This window comes from Gigantopelta aegis, chromosome 8 (assembly GCF_016097555.1).
Source record: "Gigantopelta aegis isolate Gae_Host chromosome 8, Gae_host_genome, whole genome shotgun sequence".
NCBI lineage: Eukaryota > Metazoa > Mollusca > Gastropoda > Neomphalida > Peltospiridae > Gigantopelta > Gigantopelta aegis.
In genome coordinates, this window is record NC_054706.1 from 24,964,090 (window position 1) to 24,982,366 (window position 18,277).

General features: G+C 37.6%; 1 protein-coding gene across 1 annotated transcript; it reads right to left on the reverse strand.

Annotated features, from left to right (window-relative positions):
* Nucleotides 1-540: 540 nt before the first annotated feature.
* On the reverse strand, nucleotides 541-14,481 carry LOC121378400. Its single transcript, XM_041506555.1, has 5 exons — nucleotides 14,385-14,481; nucleotides 12,061-12,145; nucleotides 3,473-3,592; nucleotides 2,138-2,266; nucleotides 541-790 (listed from the first exon to the last, which is right to left on the reverse strand). Exons 2-5 carry the CDS (start codon nucleotides 12,131-12,133, stop codon nucleotides 651-653), a joined length of 462 nt encoding a protein of 153 aa, XP_041362489.1. The 5' UTR covers nucleotides 12,134-12,145; nucleotides 14,385-14,481; the 3' UTR covers nucleotides 541-650.
* Between the last annotated feature and the right edge of the window lie 3,796 nt (nucleotides 14,482-18,277).

Sequence of the window (18,277 nt, forward strand, 5' to 3'; positions counted from 1 at the left end):
CTATGAATAACAATTTAAATATCGACCAATTAGCATACAAATTCTAAAAATATCGGGCGAGACTATTTATGCAATAGGCGAACTATAAAACAGGGGTAAAAGTGCAGTAATAAACTCTGGATTGTATACTAGTATAAACAGATTTTATGGCTATACCATCACGGGTTTTGGTTGGGTTTTTTTGTCTTGAAACGAATTTTATATAAAGTTTTATATTGAAATTAGTTTCCGGCATACTTCGTAATTCACCCGAATCATTTCATATACCCTCGGCATAATCCCGAATGGTTTCAAATTCTTTTCAAATCACTGGCATGATTTTGCAAGGAAGGTTTTGATTGGTCGAATGAAAGGTCAACTGGACATGAGCTCCAATGGGTTGCTGTTAGATCCACATGTAATAGTGGAGCTAGTTTTAATTAGATTGGCCAACTGCATACTTTTAACTTTGCGTAAGGAATCTGCCATTAGATGCAAACATACGGCCTTATCACGTTTAAATACATTGTTAAAAAAAAAATTAAAAGTAAAACACCTCTATTGTAGGTTGCTTTGTTTTATGTTTTATATGAATTTCAGATAGAATCTAATCGTTCAACATGTCGCGTCGTGTCATGACATGTGACCTGCAATTCAGTTCGAATTATTCTTCATGGCATCGAAGAGCATGCTTCGTAACTGGCAGTATTGCCTGCTAGCCTGCATGTGCAGCTGTAGGCTGCGTTGCCGATCATACGAGTCACCTTGTCCCCGTCATGGTAGCCACATTTGCCATCCTTATCTTGACATTCTGCAAAGGAAAGGGAAACGAAAGGAAATGTTTTTATTTAACGACGCACTCAACACTTTTTATTTACGGTTATATGGCGTCAGACATATGGTTACGGATCACACATATATAGAGAGAGTGATCTTTTATATGCACCATCCAACAGACCATGGCCTTTTATATACCAGTCGTGGTGCACTGGCTGGAACGAGAAATAGCCCAATGGGCCACCTACGGGGATCGATCCCACACCGACCGCGCATCGAGCGAGCGCTTTACCACCGTCCCCTGCAAAGGAAAGGTTTAACGACACAACATTGATTCATTAATCATCGGCTATTGGATGTCAAACATTTGGTAATTCTCACATAAAGTCTTGAGACGAAACCCGCGACATTTTCCATTCCCTTCCCCTATCAGACCTTTTTTTCTTCTTTTTTACTGTATTAAATTTTTATAAAATCATATATACATACATAGTGTGCCCCCCTCCCCCCCCCCCCCCCCCCCCAAGAAAAGAAAGAAAAAGAATATTTGTTTAACATCTCACCACGTTATTAAACTACGGTTATTTGGTGTCTCTGGCTTATGGTGATTGTGATGCTTTGTCCATTGAAGAGAGAGCAGGTGCGTACGAGACAGGGAGGCGGGAGGGCAACGGACACACCCACCCCTCCCCCAGTGTTGTAGCAAAATCTTAAATTTGATCAAAAATGATACAGATATTCAGGCAAAATGTGCTAACATGAGACCTTTTCACCATGTATTTCCATCATTCTATCCTCAAAGTTAGTGTAAAAATGCGTAGTGATTTGTTTGCAACCCTATATGGCTGTTTGGTAGTAATGCTAATATGAATAAATGTTATTGTGCAGATTCGGGCATTTTCGTTTAATTTGAGTAAAAGCCAGCCTGCCCTCTACAAAAATAGCAGCCCATACACCATTGAGAGAGAGGGGGAAACCCGCGGCTAACCCTTGTATATAGAGAAGATGTTTTGATCTATCCGTGTCTTTGTAATATCAAAGGGGCGGGATTTAGCTCAGTCGGTTGAGTGCTCGCCTGAGCTTGCGTCATACAGGATCGAACCACCTCTGTGGATCCATTCAACTGATTGGGTTTTTCTCGTTCCAACCAGTGCACTTCAACTTGTCAAAGGCCGTGATATGTCTGTGGGAAAATGCATATAAAAGATGTAGCGGGTGTCCTCTGATGACTACGAGTCAAAATTACCAAATGTTTGACATCCAATAGCCGATGATTAATTAATCAATGTGTTCTAGTGGTGTCGTTAAACAAAACAAAAACAAATTGTAATATCACACGTCAAGGCGAATGGTTGTTACTGTTGCGTCCTATGATACATACCATAATTTGAACCTTCAACTGGATGGAAGCCAATACTTCCTGCGGCATTTTGTCCACATTCGCTGACTCGACACATGCTGGTCTTCTTGGTACCAAATGGAACACACGATCCATCGTCAGCCTTACACTCTAAATAGATAATGGAAATAATCATTGGCAATCGATTAAACTCGCATTCCACACCAACCTCCCCCGCCCCAGCCAAAAAAAAAGTATATTTCCTTCATTTGTTAGTGTTGTTTGTTTTGTGTTGTGTTGTGTTGTTGTTTTGTATTGTTTGGTCGATTTTCTCTTCTCCCTCGTATGACTGCTTAATGCTAGTCTCAGGCTATCAAATGCCAAGTCAACAATCTCTCGACTGTCCTATTACAACTCGATTATGCTAGGCGCAAACTACCAACTGCCACATCAAAGTTGGCCAACTTTCTTCTCTCACGACTTCTACGACTGTCCTGTTGCTAGTCTGAGCTCTCTTACAACTCGACTCTCGTCGCATTATGCTAGGCACAAACTACCGACTGCCATGTCAAAGTTTGCCAACTTTCTTCTCTAACGACTTCTACGACTGTCCTATTGCTAGTCTGAGCGTTCTTACAACTCGACTCTGGTCGCATTATGTTAGGCGCAAACCACCAACTGCCACATCAAAGTTTGCCAACTTTCTTCTCTAACGACTTCTACGACTGTCCTATTGCTAGTCTGAGCGTTCTTACAACTCGACTTTGGTCGCATTATGTTAGGCGCAAACCACCAACTGTCACGTCAAAGTTGGCCAACTTTCTTCTGTCACGACTTCTAATCTGTCCACTTGCTAGGCTGAGCGTTCTTACAACTCGATTCTCGTCGTACACAACACCTACGACCGGTTAGTTGTTAATCTGAGCGCACCCGTCGTAAGTTGGCAGTTGGGGAAACTACAACGCAGTCATCGAGTTAACCAACTTCGCCGTGCTAGTTGACAGTCTGATCCTAGCATTAGACAGGTCTGACTGTATCAGTATACTGAAAACACTGCGCATCCTTAAGGCCAAACAAAAATAAATGTCTGGTCTCGCGTCAAAAGTTGGGGGGGGGGGGGGGGGGGGTAATTACCCGTGGTATAACATCGATTTTAACCGGGCTTTTCTTGCAATGATGTAAAACCGCATTCTGAGCCAAAATGCCATTGGGCATGAACTAGGACGTGCATTATTTTAGTATCAAATATACTCACCTTTCCTGTGTCATCCATGCTTTAAAAAAAGAAACAAAAAGAAGAAAAAAACCCGCATCGCCGCATCAATTCTAGAACTTTGGTCTGGCCGTTATTTTTGGCCTAATATAGAAAATACGTACCAATCGTCGAGGGTGCGGTGCTACCAGCATTGCACGTGTATTTGATGCATGGGCCGCTTAATGCTATGGTAAATACTTGGCCGTCGTCATAATTCTGGCCCTGAAACTCACAGCCTGCAGCTGAAAAACAATTAAAGGTCCAAGATACACTTTGACAACACTGTATCAGCACCACACCTAGTGGGGGGAACGGGCAGTCCCCAATCATCATCACCCCACCATCACCCACCCCAAACACCCCAAAGTATTGTGAAAACTGCGAATGAACAATGATAACAATACTTTATTCATGTAATAACATTGTGACTTTGCTACATGTAAAATAACAATAAATAAATGCGTTGCATTATTACCATGTCATTCAGTAAACGGATACCTCCGCAAATGTTGGATTCATCGTACGTTATCGCCTTGTGATAATTGGTCGACTGGATTGTTGTTGGGTCGTAGGCTCCAATTCAGATCCGAGAATGCAAAACTCACAAAAGCCAGCCTGGTATGGGATGGGAACTCTATTTACGTGCCCATATCCACAGAGGTTCAGGCACGCCCACCCCGGACTTAGCCTCTGACTTCGCCAGTGACCAATTTCGGGGATGGAAGGGTGGGAAGGGGGAAGAGAAAATTAAAATGAAGGGGAGTAATTTGGAAGAATGGTATGACCAATTAAGAACCAAAAATATATAAGGGACTTTAACATTTTAATTAATTTTAATTTAGTATATTTTTAAAAGCACCATAATTCAATATTGATTAGATGAGGTTATGGATTTACAATTAGTATTTAGACGGTGCAATTTATTTTTCAGTCGGGCTAGTCTAAAAGAGATTAGAAAGATAAAAAACAAAATATTATATTTAATACTATTTAAATAAATAAATATATCCTTTAAGCCCTGGAGCCAGCCTGGTGCATCCTAAGACCGCACTAAGTAGTTTTAAGGTCAAACTACACTAAGTGGATTAGTGTTCATGTGAGCATACTAATCAAAATATACCTGAATTTCTAAAATAAAAAAAATGGCTTTAACCTATACTGATTTGACTTGTAATTGTCATACATCGTAAACTTAGTGTCTAGTCATAGTTTTGGGGGGTTGAGGAAGTAATTTATGAACATATTAATATTATTAAAAGTAACTATATATTTTAATGTATACAATTTGTTTTCACATATTGGGTGCTGTCAGTGTTATGAAGTACTAATGCAAATATGGGCGAACCCCAATTGTCAGCAAATTTTATCAGACGTTTTGTTTAGACAGTTTGGTAATCTGACAGTCGAATGCGTTTAACAAAAATGCTAAACTAGGTATTTCCTTGCAGAATGTCGCTCTAGCCATTTTTAAATGGATATCCACAGCAACGAAAGTGTACAATGCACGACAGTAAATTCAGAAGGCATAACTTCATTACAGGAGCTTGCTGATAGATGGTTCAGTACTGAAGAAAGTTTTTGTTCTGAACAACCATATTATGAATTCTAGGTAGTGAAAGATTGACTGTCTAAATTAAGGAAAAGTGCATTTGTACTTAAAACCATAGAAACGAAAAAGGGCAGCAATCGAACAGCATCACAGATGTTATATATAATCACATATATTGCACAAAAGAAAAACCAAAATCCATAAACATAATTGCACAGCTAACTAGAAAACGTAGCTATGATTTTTAATTTTTGTTTGCAGTAAAGTGCCAACACATTATAACAAGCCATATTATAAAGGTGTCTTTGGCCGACATTCCAAATGCTGTTGATAACGTTTTAACACCATATGGAAAGGAAATTGCTAAATGTGGATGACAAATACCACGAAGCAGGTACACGTGGCGTATGTGACATATTAGCTCTAGATCTTTATTATTACAAGCACTGCTATAACTGTCTTGTATATTCCTACAATACTGCACACTTTCATACATATAGAGCTATGCTTGATAGGCAAGTGGTAAATAGTTTATTATTACAAGCACTGCTATAACTGTCTTGTATATTCCTACAATACCGCACACTTTCATACACATAGAGCTATGCTTGATAGGCAAGTGGTAAATAGTTTATTATTACAAGCACTGCTATAACTGTCTTGTATATTCCTACAATACCGCACACTTTCATACACATAGAGCTATGCTTGATAGGCAAGTGGTAAATAGTTTATTATTACAAGCACTGCTATAACTGTCTTGTATATTCCTACAATACCGCACAATTTCATACACATAGAGCTATGCTTGATAGGCAAGTGGTAAATAGTTTATTATTACAAGCACTGCTATAACTGTCTTGTATATTCCTACAATACCGCACACTTTCATACACATAGAGCTATGCTTGATAGGCAAGTGGTAAATAGTTTATTATTACAAGCACTGCTATAACTGTCTTGTATATTCCTACAATACCGCACAATTTCATACACATAGAGCTATGCTTGATAGGCAAGTGGTAAATAGTTTATTATTACAAGCACTGCTATAACTGTCTTGTATATTCCTACAATACCGCACACTTTCATACACAAGAGCTATGCTTGATAGGCAAGTGGTATATAGTTTATTATTACAAGCACTGCTATAACTGTCTTGTATATTCCTACAATACCGCACAATTTCATACACATAGAGCTATGCTTGATAGGCAAGTGGTAAATAGTTTATTATTACAAGCACTGCTATAACTGTCTTGTATATTCCTACAATACCGCACAATTTCATACACATAGAGCTATGCTTGATAGGCAAGTGGTAAATAGTTTATTATTACAAGCACTGCTATAACTGTCTTGTATATTCCTACAATACCGCACAATTTCATACACATAGAGCTATGCTTGATAGGCAAGTGGTAAATAGTTTATTATTACAAGCACTGCTATAACTGTCTTGTATATTCCTACAATACCGCACACTTTCATACACATAGAGCTATGCTTGATAGGCAAGTGGTAAATAGTTTATTATTACAAGCACTGCTATAACTGTCTTGTATATTCCTACAATACCGCACAATTTCATACACATAGAACTATGCTTGATAGGCAAGTGGTAAATAGTTTATTATTACAAGCACTGCTATAACTGTCTTGTATATTCCTACAATACCGCACACTTTCATACACATAGAGCTATGCTTGATAGGCAAGTGGTAAATAGTTTATTATTACAAGCACTGCTATAACTGTCTTGTATATTCCTACAATACCGCACAATTTCATACACATAGAGCTATGCTTGATAGGCAAGTGGTAAATAGTTTATTATTACAAGCACTGCTATAACTGTCTTGTATATTCCTACAATACCGCACACTTTCATACACATAGAGCTATGCTTGATAGGCAAGTGGTAAATAGTTTATTATTACAAGCACTGCTATAACTGTCTTGTATATTCCTACAATACCGCACAATTTCATACACATAGAGCTATGCTTGATAGGCAAGTGGTAAATAGTTTATTATTACAAGCACTGCTATAACTGTCTTGTATATTCCTACAATACCGCACAATTTCATACACATAGAGCTATGCTTGATAGGCAAGTGGTAAATAGTTTATTATTACAAGCACTGCTATAACTGTCTTGTATATTCCTACAATACCGCACACTTTCATACACATAGAGCTATGCTTGATAGGCAAGTGGTATATAGTTTATTATTACAAGCACTGCTATAACTGTCTTGTATATTCCTACAATACCGCACAATTTCATACACATAGAGCTATGCTTGATAGGCAAGTGGTAAATAGTTTATTATTACAAGCACTGCTATAACTGTCTTGTATATTCCTACAATACCGCACACTTTCATACACATAGAGCTATGCTTGATAGGCAAGTGGTATATAGTTTATTATTACAAGCACTGCTATAACTGTCTTGTATATTCCTACAATACCGCACAATTTCATACACATAGAGCTATGCTTGATAGGCAAGTGGTAAATAGTTTATTATTACAAGCACTGCTATAACTGTCTTGTATATTCCTACAATACCGCACACTTTCATACACATAGAGCTATGCTTGATAGGCAAGTGGTAAATAGTTTATTATTACAAGCACTGCTATAACTGTCTTGTATATTCCTACAATACCGCACACTTTCATACACATAGAGCTATGCTTGATAGGCAAGTGGTAAATAGTTTATTATTACAAGCACTGCTATAACTGTCTTGTATATTCCTACAATACCGCACACTTTCATACACATAGAGCTATGCTTGATAGGCAAGTGGTAAATAGTTTATTATTACAAGCACTGCTATAACTGTCTTGTATATTCCTACAATACCGCACACTTTCATACACATAGAGCTATGCTTGATAGGCAAGTGGTATATAGTTTATTATTACAAGCACTGCTATAACTGTCTTGTATATTCCTACAATACCGCACAATTTCATACACATAGAGCTATGCTTGATAGGCAAGTGGTAAATAGTTTATTATTACAAGCACTGCTATAACTGTCTTGTATATTCCTACAATACCGCACACTTTCATACACATAGAGCTATGCTTGATAGGCAAGTGGTAAATAGTTTATTATTACAAGCACTGCTATAACTGTCTTGTATATTCCTACAATACCGCACAATTTCATACACATAGAGCTATGCTTGATAGGCAAGTGGTAAATAGTTTATTATTACAAGCACTGCTATAACTGTCTTGTATATTCCTACAATACCGCACACTTTCATACACAAAGAGCTATGCTTGATAGGCAAGTGGTATATAGTTTATTATTACAAGCACTGCTATAACTGTCTTGTATATTCCTACAATACCGCACACTTTCATACACATAGAGCTATGCTTGATAGGCAAGTGGTATATAGTTTATTATTACAAGCACTGCTATAACTGTCTTGTATATTCCTACAATACCACACAATTTCATACACATAGAGCTATGCTTGATAGGCAAGTGGTAAATAGTTTCATGAAGATGAATGAACGTATTAGGAATCATGAAGGGGTTTTTTTTCTGAATAAACACCGCAGAATTAAGTGAAGATGTGGTTTTGATTAATCACCAATTGAATATAAACATACCCACGAGCGTAGGAAGGTGCCAAAAAGTGGGGGAGGGGGCAAACTTTTATATTTACACACTTTTACACTATTATAAAGCAAATATAAAACTAAATATCTGAAAAGTGGGGGTCACATTCCCCCTTGCCACCACCCCCACCCCCACCCCCACACCCCGCTTCCTACGCCAGTGCATACCTCTCAGTTATGGTTTTGTTTGTTCTTTCGTGCAGTCATCTTCGATACTATATAAAATCTGTGATACTGTTCGATTGCTGCCCTTTTTTTTTCATTTAAATCTTCTTTTCTTTTACTTCGATTTCTGAATGTAATTGGGCATGTTTTGCGTACAACTGTATATTCCCTTTATTAAATATTCCAGCCTTCATTTGCCAGACTCACAATATGGAGATTCTGAACATAAACTTTATAGTAACGAAATATGTACTTATGTTCAAATGTACTGTAATGTAGCTGTTGTAAGCATCTTTCTTTCTCAGCTGAAACAAAATTTATAAATGGCTAGAGAGACATTCTGCAAGGACATACCAAGTTTAACAAAATAACTAATTTGACCCCGAAAACCTATGTCCAGACACCACCTTTACATTTGCATGACAATTACAAGTCAAATCAATATAGGTTAAAAGCTATGTTTTTATTTTAGTGGCCGTCTTGAATTTGAAGTCGAAACTTAAGTGGTCCCAAGGCATATTTTGATTAGTATACTTATATGAACACTAATCCATTCAGTGAAGTTAAACTTAAACATATTTAGTGCAGTCTTGGGATGCACCAGGCTGGCTTTTGCGGGTTTTGCTTTCTCTGATCTGAATTGGAGCCTACGATCCAGTAACAATACAGTTGACCAGTTATCACATTTTGGATTTTGGCGGCCTTCTTTAATATGAAGTCGAAATTCACGTGACACCAAAATATATTTTGATTAGTATACTCATACAAACACTAATCCACTTACAGAAGTTTGACCCTAAAAATATTTACTTAGGTCTTTCGACAATTGTCTAATAAGGATACAATCGACCGACTGTCAGTGGGTTTGATTACACAGATTTTCAGGACAACAGGTATTGTCGACATACCATCGGTAAGAGTTCTATATGTGAATTAAAATAACACCTGTCACACACAGTTTGCAAGCATTCAGTTCAGCACTGAAGCGTTTGGAGTAAGTTAATTATTTTTTCAATATTTGTTTAATAAATAACATAGCAAAATACCTTTAATAAATATGCAACAGCTGACATCGCAATACTTTCTATCTGGAAGTTGGGCAGCTGTTGGCATCTCGCAATACTTTCATGACACAGTACGTAATGGTTCTACCGTACACACACACACACACACACACACACACACACACACATATATATATATATATATATATATATATATATATATATATATATATATATATGCATGTCTGTCTGTATGTCTGTCTCTCTCTGTATGTAATAGTATGTATGTATGTGTATATGTATATGTGTATGTATATGTATATGTGTATGTGTATGTGTATGTGTATGTATATGTATATGTATATATACATCCTATTACATACAGAGAGAGAGACAGACAGACAAACAGACAGACAGACATGCATACGCATACATACGCATACGTATATACACAGGTTCGGGTCTCGGTAACGGCATGAGGAAATTTGTGAAGGCAATAAAGGATTTTAATATCCCCTGTGCCAGTGCGTCATTGAATATATGTATGTTTAAGTCAAAACCCGACATACATACATACAATAGAGATATTCAAAATATAAAATTACATATATAGCCAGTGCCAGGTCTGTCTACATCTGCATGTAAGTCAAACGTTGCCAAGCCATGGGGCCTTAGAACCGCGTGGTTGTTGGACCGGTACGAATATGGTCGACTAACGATCGTTCTATTTTTGTGGACCGTAGTTGGTCTGATTGGTAGCGTTCCGGCCCGACAATTGCGGGCGATTCGGTGCCACTGGTTCGGGTCTCGGTAAAGGCATGAGGAAATTTGTGAAGGCAATAAAGGATTTTAATATCCCCTGTGCCAGCGCGTCATTGAATATCTGAATGTTTAAGTCAAAACCCGACATACATACAATAGAGATATTCAAAATATAAAAATACATATATAGCCAGTGCCAGGTCTGTCCACATATGCATGTAAGTCAAACGTTGCCAAGCCATGGGGCCTTAGAACCGCGTGGTTGTTGGACCGGTACGAATATGGTCGACTAACGATCGTTCTATTTTTGTGGAACGTAGTTGGTCTGATTGGTAGCGTTCCGGCCCAACAATTGCGGGCGATTTGGTGCCACAGGTTCGGGTCCGGTAACGGCATGAGGAAATTTGTAATGGCAATAAAGGATTTTAATATCCCCTGTGCCAGCGCGTCATTGAATATCTGTATGTTTAAGTCAAAACCCAACATACATACAATAGAGATATTCAAAATAAAAAAATATATACATACATATATACGAAAACTTTACCTTATTAATTTTGAATGTGTTGGTGCGTTGTTCTTTTTGTTTGTTTGTTTCGTTTGGGGTTTTGTTGTTGTTGTTGTTGTTTTTGTTTGTTTTGTTTTAGTTTGTTTGTTGGTGGTGATGATGTGTTTTTTCTTGATTGTTTGGGTGTTTTTGTTGTTCTTGTTGTTGTTTGTTTTGTTGGGGGGGGGGGGGGGGGGGATTTGGGGGATATCGCTGTTGTGTGTTTTAAAGTTTATCTAGGTACGGCCCTCGTTCATTAATAAATATTAATATTGGAGGAAACATCGTGTCCGGGTGTGGATCTTGGATATCAGAACAGAACAGAACAAAACAGGACAGATCTTTATTACGACAAAATTAACATTGAAATTTTTCTCTTCCATATTCAGTACGTAACAAGGATTTCCAGTATATACATCACACTCACTCCGAACGTGAGTTCGTCTTTCCATCGGTCCACCCTGTCCCAGTGGAGGTTATACCCTGCCCAAGCACACCTCTTTTCTTCAACCATCTTTTATATTTTCTTATCGCCCTATAACATAATAGACTAATAGACAGTATACCACCACCCCACAATGTAAAACACTGGATACGCCAATTGCCCGTCCATCCTTAAAGGAACAGTCCTCAGTTTTTAGCCCTTTTTAAAGGTGTTCGGCAAATAAAATAGTTTTACATTATTAAAATTGCAATTTACTTACATTTCCTTTCTTAGAATATGAATATCTCTATAATTAATGCATTTCTGGGCATCTTAATGTGTTGTAGTATCTCACCAATATCGATGTTTGTCTAAAATCATTTCATACGTACGATTTTATTAGTTTTTCCAACGGCCAAAGGGAATTTGAAATAATTCGGCCAAAGATCATTCCAAATGTATTTATACGTATACTGCCTTGTATTTACTTTGTGTGTTTACGTTATTGTGAGAACAAACGGAAGACTTGATCGGGCTGAAAACTCGGGACAGCCCCTTTAATTCGGTGGTTTTATATGAAACAGTAAAGAACTCGTTCACTAACCTCGCTTTTCTCTCTCACTTGGGTGAGCAAGCAGCACTGTCGCCAGACACAAAACGCCAACCAGGGATAACATCTTCAGGGATATCTGGGTAAAATGTACAATAAAATAGTTCAACCTGCATCCTGGGCAGTCGGCATTGACAGTCGAGATGTCTGCCCAGGGCAGCGTGCTCGAACCTGCATTAAAGTGACAGACCCTAGTTTTTAAACACTACGGCGTGTTTTTCACTATTAAAGCCACTTTTGATAATTGAAATCAGATATTGCTTATATCGTATTGCTTAGAATATCCATGTCAAGTGTTTATAGTAATCCTAGTATTTGTAATGCCATAAAAAAAAAAAAATCTTCATTCTAAAAACGTGCGTACCTCTGGAAAGTAATGGCTATAGAGACAAGCTCTAGTCTAGTTTTACGGGGTATTCTCCCGTTTCAACGTCGACCACAGACTCTTATTTCACTGTATTTTAACTTTATCCTGATGTCTTACAGGATTGTAGATTAACCAACGTAGTGTCTATTTTCACGCGTTCAAACGTAGTATTTAATTTCGCTCGTTCAAACTGGGGTCTGCGACTTTAACGAAACGTAGTGTCTATTTTCACTCGTTCAAACTGGGGTCTGCGACTTTAACGAAACGTAACGTAGTGTCTATTTTCACTCGTTCAAACTGGGGTCTGCGACTTTAACGAAACGAAACGTAGTGTCTATTTTCACTCGTTCAAACTGGGGTCTGCGACTTTAACGAAACGTAGTGTCTATTTTCACTCGTTCAAACTGGGGTCTGAGACTTTAACGAAACGTAACGTAGTGTCTATTTTCACTCGTTCAAACTGGGGTCTGCGACTTTAACGAAACGTAACGTAGTGTCTATTTTCACTCGTTCAAACTGGGGTCTGCGACTTTAACGAAATGTAACGTAGTGTCTATTTTCACTCGTTCAAACTGGGGTCTGCGACTTTAACGAAACGAAACGTAGTGTCTATTTTCACTCGTTCAAACTGGGGTCTGCGACTTTAACGAAACGTAACGTAGTGTCTATTTTCACTCGTTCAAACTGGGGTCTGCGACTTTAACGAAACGAAACGCAGTGTCTATTTTCACTCGTTCAAACTGGGGTCTGCGACTTTAACGAAACGTAGTGTCTATTTTCACTCGTTCAAACTGGGGTCTGCGACTTTAACGAAACGTAGTGTCTATTTTCACTCGTTCAAACTGGGGTCTGCGACTTTAACGAAACGTAACGTAGTGTCTATTTTCACTCGTTCAAACTGGGGTCTGCGACTTTAACGAAACGTAACGTTGTGTCTATTTTCACTCGTTTAAACTGGGATCTGCGACTTTAACGAAACGTAACGTAGTGTCTATTTTTACTCGTTCAAACTGGGGTCTGTGACTTTAAACAAACGTACCGTGGTGTCTATTATCACTCGTTTAAACTGGGATCTGCGACTTTAACCAAACATAACGTAGTGTCTATTTTGACTCGTTCAAACTGGGGTCTGCGACTTTAACGAAACGTAACGTAGTGTCTATTTTCACTCTTTCAAACTGGGATCTGCGACTTTAACCAAACGCAGTGTCTATTTTCACTCGTTCAATCTGAGGTATGCGACTTTAACCAAACGCAGTGTCTATTTTCACTCGTTCAAACTGGGGTCTGCGACTTTAACGAAACGTAGTATTTATTTTTCTCTAAGACTTGTGTCAAAAATGACTAAATGTTTGACATCCAATAGCCGATGATTAATAAATCAATGTGCTCTAGTGGGGTCGTTAAACAAAACAAACTTTCACAAAATATAATGTTTACTGTAATCCGGGGGTGTCTTCTATTTCAATGATTTATTTGTGACAAATCTTTCTCATTTTGTTTTCTTTTTCTTTCTGACGTTTTTTTTTTTAAAATACGCTTTCTTTTGTTTCAGTGTTTTACGAGCAATAGCCGATACTTATTTGCTCTAGTGATGTCGTTAACAAAAGAAACTTTAACTTTTGTTACCTTTTAATTTTTAAGACAATGATAACGAAGCATTTAAAAATTATATGAACGTAGTTCGGTTCCATATTCTACACACACAAAAAAAAAAAAAAGTAAAAAAAACCCACAAAAAAACCCCACATTTTCTGTAAGTAAAATAATTATAAATAAAACATTTAAAATCGACGAACTCTTGTCTGATTTTATTTTTCACGATATATAATTTGAAACAGTAACTTTAAAGATGTAATTAAACAAAATCAATATTGTATAAAAAAAAATACTGTTGTTTAATTACTAAACAAAACAAAGCAAAATTTACTTATGAAAATATACTATTTACCTTACGACTGTTGAACACTACGTACTGCAACGTCGGTTGATTCCAAGCGAGTGAAGTGATGTTCAAACACCACGCTTTTTAAGAGGACGTTACAATTACCAACAAGTCGATATTATAATCATAATATTTCGAAAGATTTATTAATGCACTACGGTTTCTCTTTCATATTCATGCAGTCTAAAGATAGCAGATGGCTATATTACTTCAACGAGACATTGAAAATTGATCCATCTTTTATTTAACTGAGAAAGACTTGACGTCTAAATATTTTATGTAGCATACGTAATAACAGGTGTTATTGATTCTAATAATTTTAATTATGTGATGTATACGTAACTGTACTCATGTCACGTTTACAAACTTTCATCAGAATAGAGTTATACATTGGTTATGATGTATATCGACTCTGACGAACCTAGTGGCTTAGGTTGGCAGGTCGGCAGGTGGTTATAATATGATTACCCGTAATATCCAATTATTGAATTAATTGTGTTATATCAGGACGTTCATGTCAGCTCGAAAGCGGTTTTAAACTTTAGTAATTATGTATAAACAAGTGATAAACAATGTATAAACAATCAAATTTATAGAACAGAACAGAACTTTATTCACCCGAAACACCATCGGTGTTACATTTGAGGTTGTTAACAAACACTGCAGCAGCAATTATATCGCATATATGTATAATATAATCAAACCTACAAATAATGAAATAAATACATATACGACACACCGTTAATCAAATTCATAAATGAACACAATAATATGCATGTAATATAGTCAAACTTACAAACAAGAACTCACGACAGATAAATGTTTTTAAACACATCGTTAATCAAATTAATAAACGTGCATAATTTCTTGATATTTGCACAGCTTAAAGGGATGAGAAGGGTTGCATCCCGTCAAGAAAACCCCTAGATTGACAGTCGATAGACGTTGAAGGTGTAGTGCTGTGCTGAAATACAGATCTTGAGAAGCCGGATCCGTCTGAACGAGAGAGAATATCAGACTAGGGTATAGTCCAGTCGTCATGGGTTGGTATAGTGGTGCGGACGGGCCCGACTCCGGAGGATACGAGATAGTATCACTATAAAGCAAGGTAAAGTCTAGAAAAAGAGTAGATGGGGCCGACCCCGCTTCCTATTTCTTCTTAGAGTGGGGCGGTCAATCTTCCAGTGCTGCTAGAACAGGCTCGGACGTGTAGAGACTAAACGCGAACAACCGTGGCGTTCTGCAGAATGGCCGTCATACGAATCACGAAAAAAACAAGTCGACAGTCAGACGGAGAAATGACGTGGAGGCAAGGAATCTCGCTAAAAAAGAATCCAACCTGGCCCCGTCACCGAAGACCAGGAGGTCCCCTTCTGTTTCAACAAGACAATGCCCGTCCACATACTGCAAGAATTACCCAGGCATTCCTGCAACAAGCCGGTGTCACCGTTATGAACTGGCCCGCCGTTTCATCGGATTTGAATCCAATTAAACACGTGGGATGAGATAGGACGGCGTGTACGTCACCGCCAGCCACCACCGCGTAACGTCGCTGAGCTTGCACAGGCGTGCAGGAGGAGTGGAGGAACATTCCTGTGGCTTATTTGAGATGTTTGTGCCAATCCTTTCCCCGTCGTCTTCACGCATGCTCACGGGTCAATGGTGGACACACCAGATACTGACCTTGATATGAGGGGGGTTGAACTTTTCGATTACGAATGCAACTCGATTACTGATGATAACTGGTCATGTTTCCATGTGAATGTATCTTATGAATACCAGTCATTAATGTCATATTACATTATCCATCAATTCATTAATAGTTTGTCGTTATTTGCAATGAAAAGTTGCTTTTGCGTAGACACAGGCCTATTTTATAAACTGAAACTACGATTTTAAGTGTTCGTTCACTTTTGTCTCACGTTATATTTGTACATGCAATTTGCCATTCGTACACATACAGCTGCAGTCATTCAACAGTAATGTTAATATAAATAAAATAAAATGTTGTTTTTTAAAATCAATTTTCCTTTAATTCGGGCAAAAATCAGTCTGCCCTGCCCACTTACAAAAATGGGAGCCCAAATGGCGTATGTTAGATCGCCAGTCTAGACCCCACATCTCTGCTAAAATCGCTGCACACGTGTCTTGCATTTGCCCCATAAGACTATTCAGTATTGTTGCCCACCCACCTCAGTGTGAGAGCCGTCCACCCCATTACTTGCTTGATTTATTGAGAAAACAAACACATTATTTTACTGTACAAAGAAAAGAATCGGCACAAGTTTGACAACTTTGAGGACCTTTATAAAATCCTGCCACCGCCAATGTCTGTGTCGCATGTGCCACTGCACGTGCTTTTCGCATACTTGACTGCTCGACTTCCGGAGAGGGGGGAAGGGTCCTCTTATAATCTCTTATACGGCTTCTCATTTCAACAGTGTACCACTATATGGTGGATTAATTTTTTCAGTGGGATTTTTGTTTTATACAATCGCATTCTGATGAAGGAAAATTATCTGTATATTCGCAAGGTCAATCTGAGCTAGCCCTAGCCTTTAGACCGTCGTTGAAAATAATTCTACATTCAGGAGCAGATCCAGGAAATAGTTTGCGGGTGTGGGGGACTAACCTGAAAAGGACAAATGGAACAACACGTCAAAAGTGCATCCCAATAAAGGAATTAAAAATAATAAACATAATTCCACTTTGTGACTGTTTAGTGTGTAGGCCTATCACTATATTAATATTTATCATTATATTAATGAGGGGTCTAACCGTCCTGCTCCAAAATTACTTGCTTAATTTTAATATTATGATAAATACTAAACAGTCCCAAAGTTGATATTTTGCTGATATGTTATTTCTTTCTATTTCCAATAAAAGGTGCTGATTTTTCAAGCCTTTGTTCCTTTCACAAAGAACATGTGACTTTTAAAAGTCATCAAAATAATGTAATAATAATTATAATATTTTTTATTATTATTATTATTATTTTATTTATTTATTATTATTAGGACTCTATTATTATTCAGGGGCGGCGCAGACGGTACGGCCATGGCCATACTACTTTTCAAAGAGCCGTACCACTTGTATGTGTGTGTGTGTGTGTGTGTGTGTGTGTGTGTTTGTTATATCTGTGAAAATGTCCTTAAAAGTAATTTGAAAGGTGGCAACCACAAGCTGTACCACTATTTTGTTTTACACTGTGTCGCCTCTGTTATTATTATTATTATTATTATTATTATTATTATTATTATTGATATATACGGTAAAAAATGAAAAACATAATTTATTATAATTATTATATAATAGAATGCCAGAAATCAAATATAATTCGTACTTGTTGAAAGTACAAAACGAAAATAATATAATAACGTATATCTGACGTCATGGGACGTCATCGTTGATTTTCAATCGATTTTAGAAATTGCTAATTAGGGGCGTAATCGGGGGGGGGGGGGGGGGGGTACCTCATGGAGTTGCAAATGGCCATTAAATATGTCAGGCAGGACCCACGAACGTACAGAAAGTGCTAAGATTTTGGAAATAGTGCTTTTGAAGGCGTAAGCCTCTAATTTCTAAAGTGATCCGGAACTGGACAAAGTGATCCGCAACTGGTGTAAGTACGCCAGCTCGAACAACATTGTTTTTGGTGTTAAATGTTTACCTAAATTTACATTTTATATCACTGTTTATTGACATGGTTGTTTGTCTTTATTACCAAGAATTTCTTTTAAAGTCATACGAGCACATGTTGACATAATTCACAATTTTGTTTGAAGTGATCCGGAACTGGCGCATCACCTGTACAAAAAATTATAATTGACATTTATATTTTTTTTAGAATCGCCAAAAAGTCAAGTATCGCCTTAATTTAGCCTGTATGAAAAGCGAAT

Excerpts from the sequence above, each read along its gene's own strand:
- LOC121378400 (XM_041506555.1), bottom strand. The coding sequence starts at position 12,133 with ATGTTATCCCTGGTTGGCGTTTTGTGTCTGGCGACAGTGCTGCTTGCT. Across the intron at positions 3,593-12,060 it reads AAGTGAGAGAGAAAAGCGAG|CTGCAGGCTGTGAGTTTCAG; the intron begins GTTAGTGAACGA and ends ATTGTTTTTCAG. Across the intron at positions 2,267-3,472 it reads CACCGCACCCTCGACGATTG|AGTGTAAGGCTGACGATGGA; the intron begins GTACGTATTTTC and ends TTATCTATTTAG.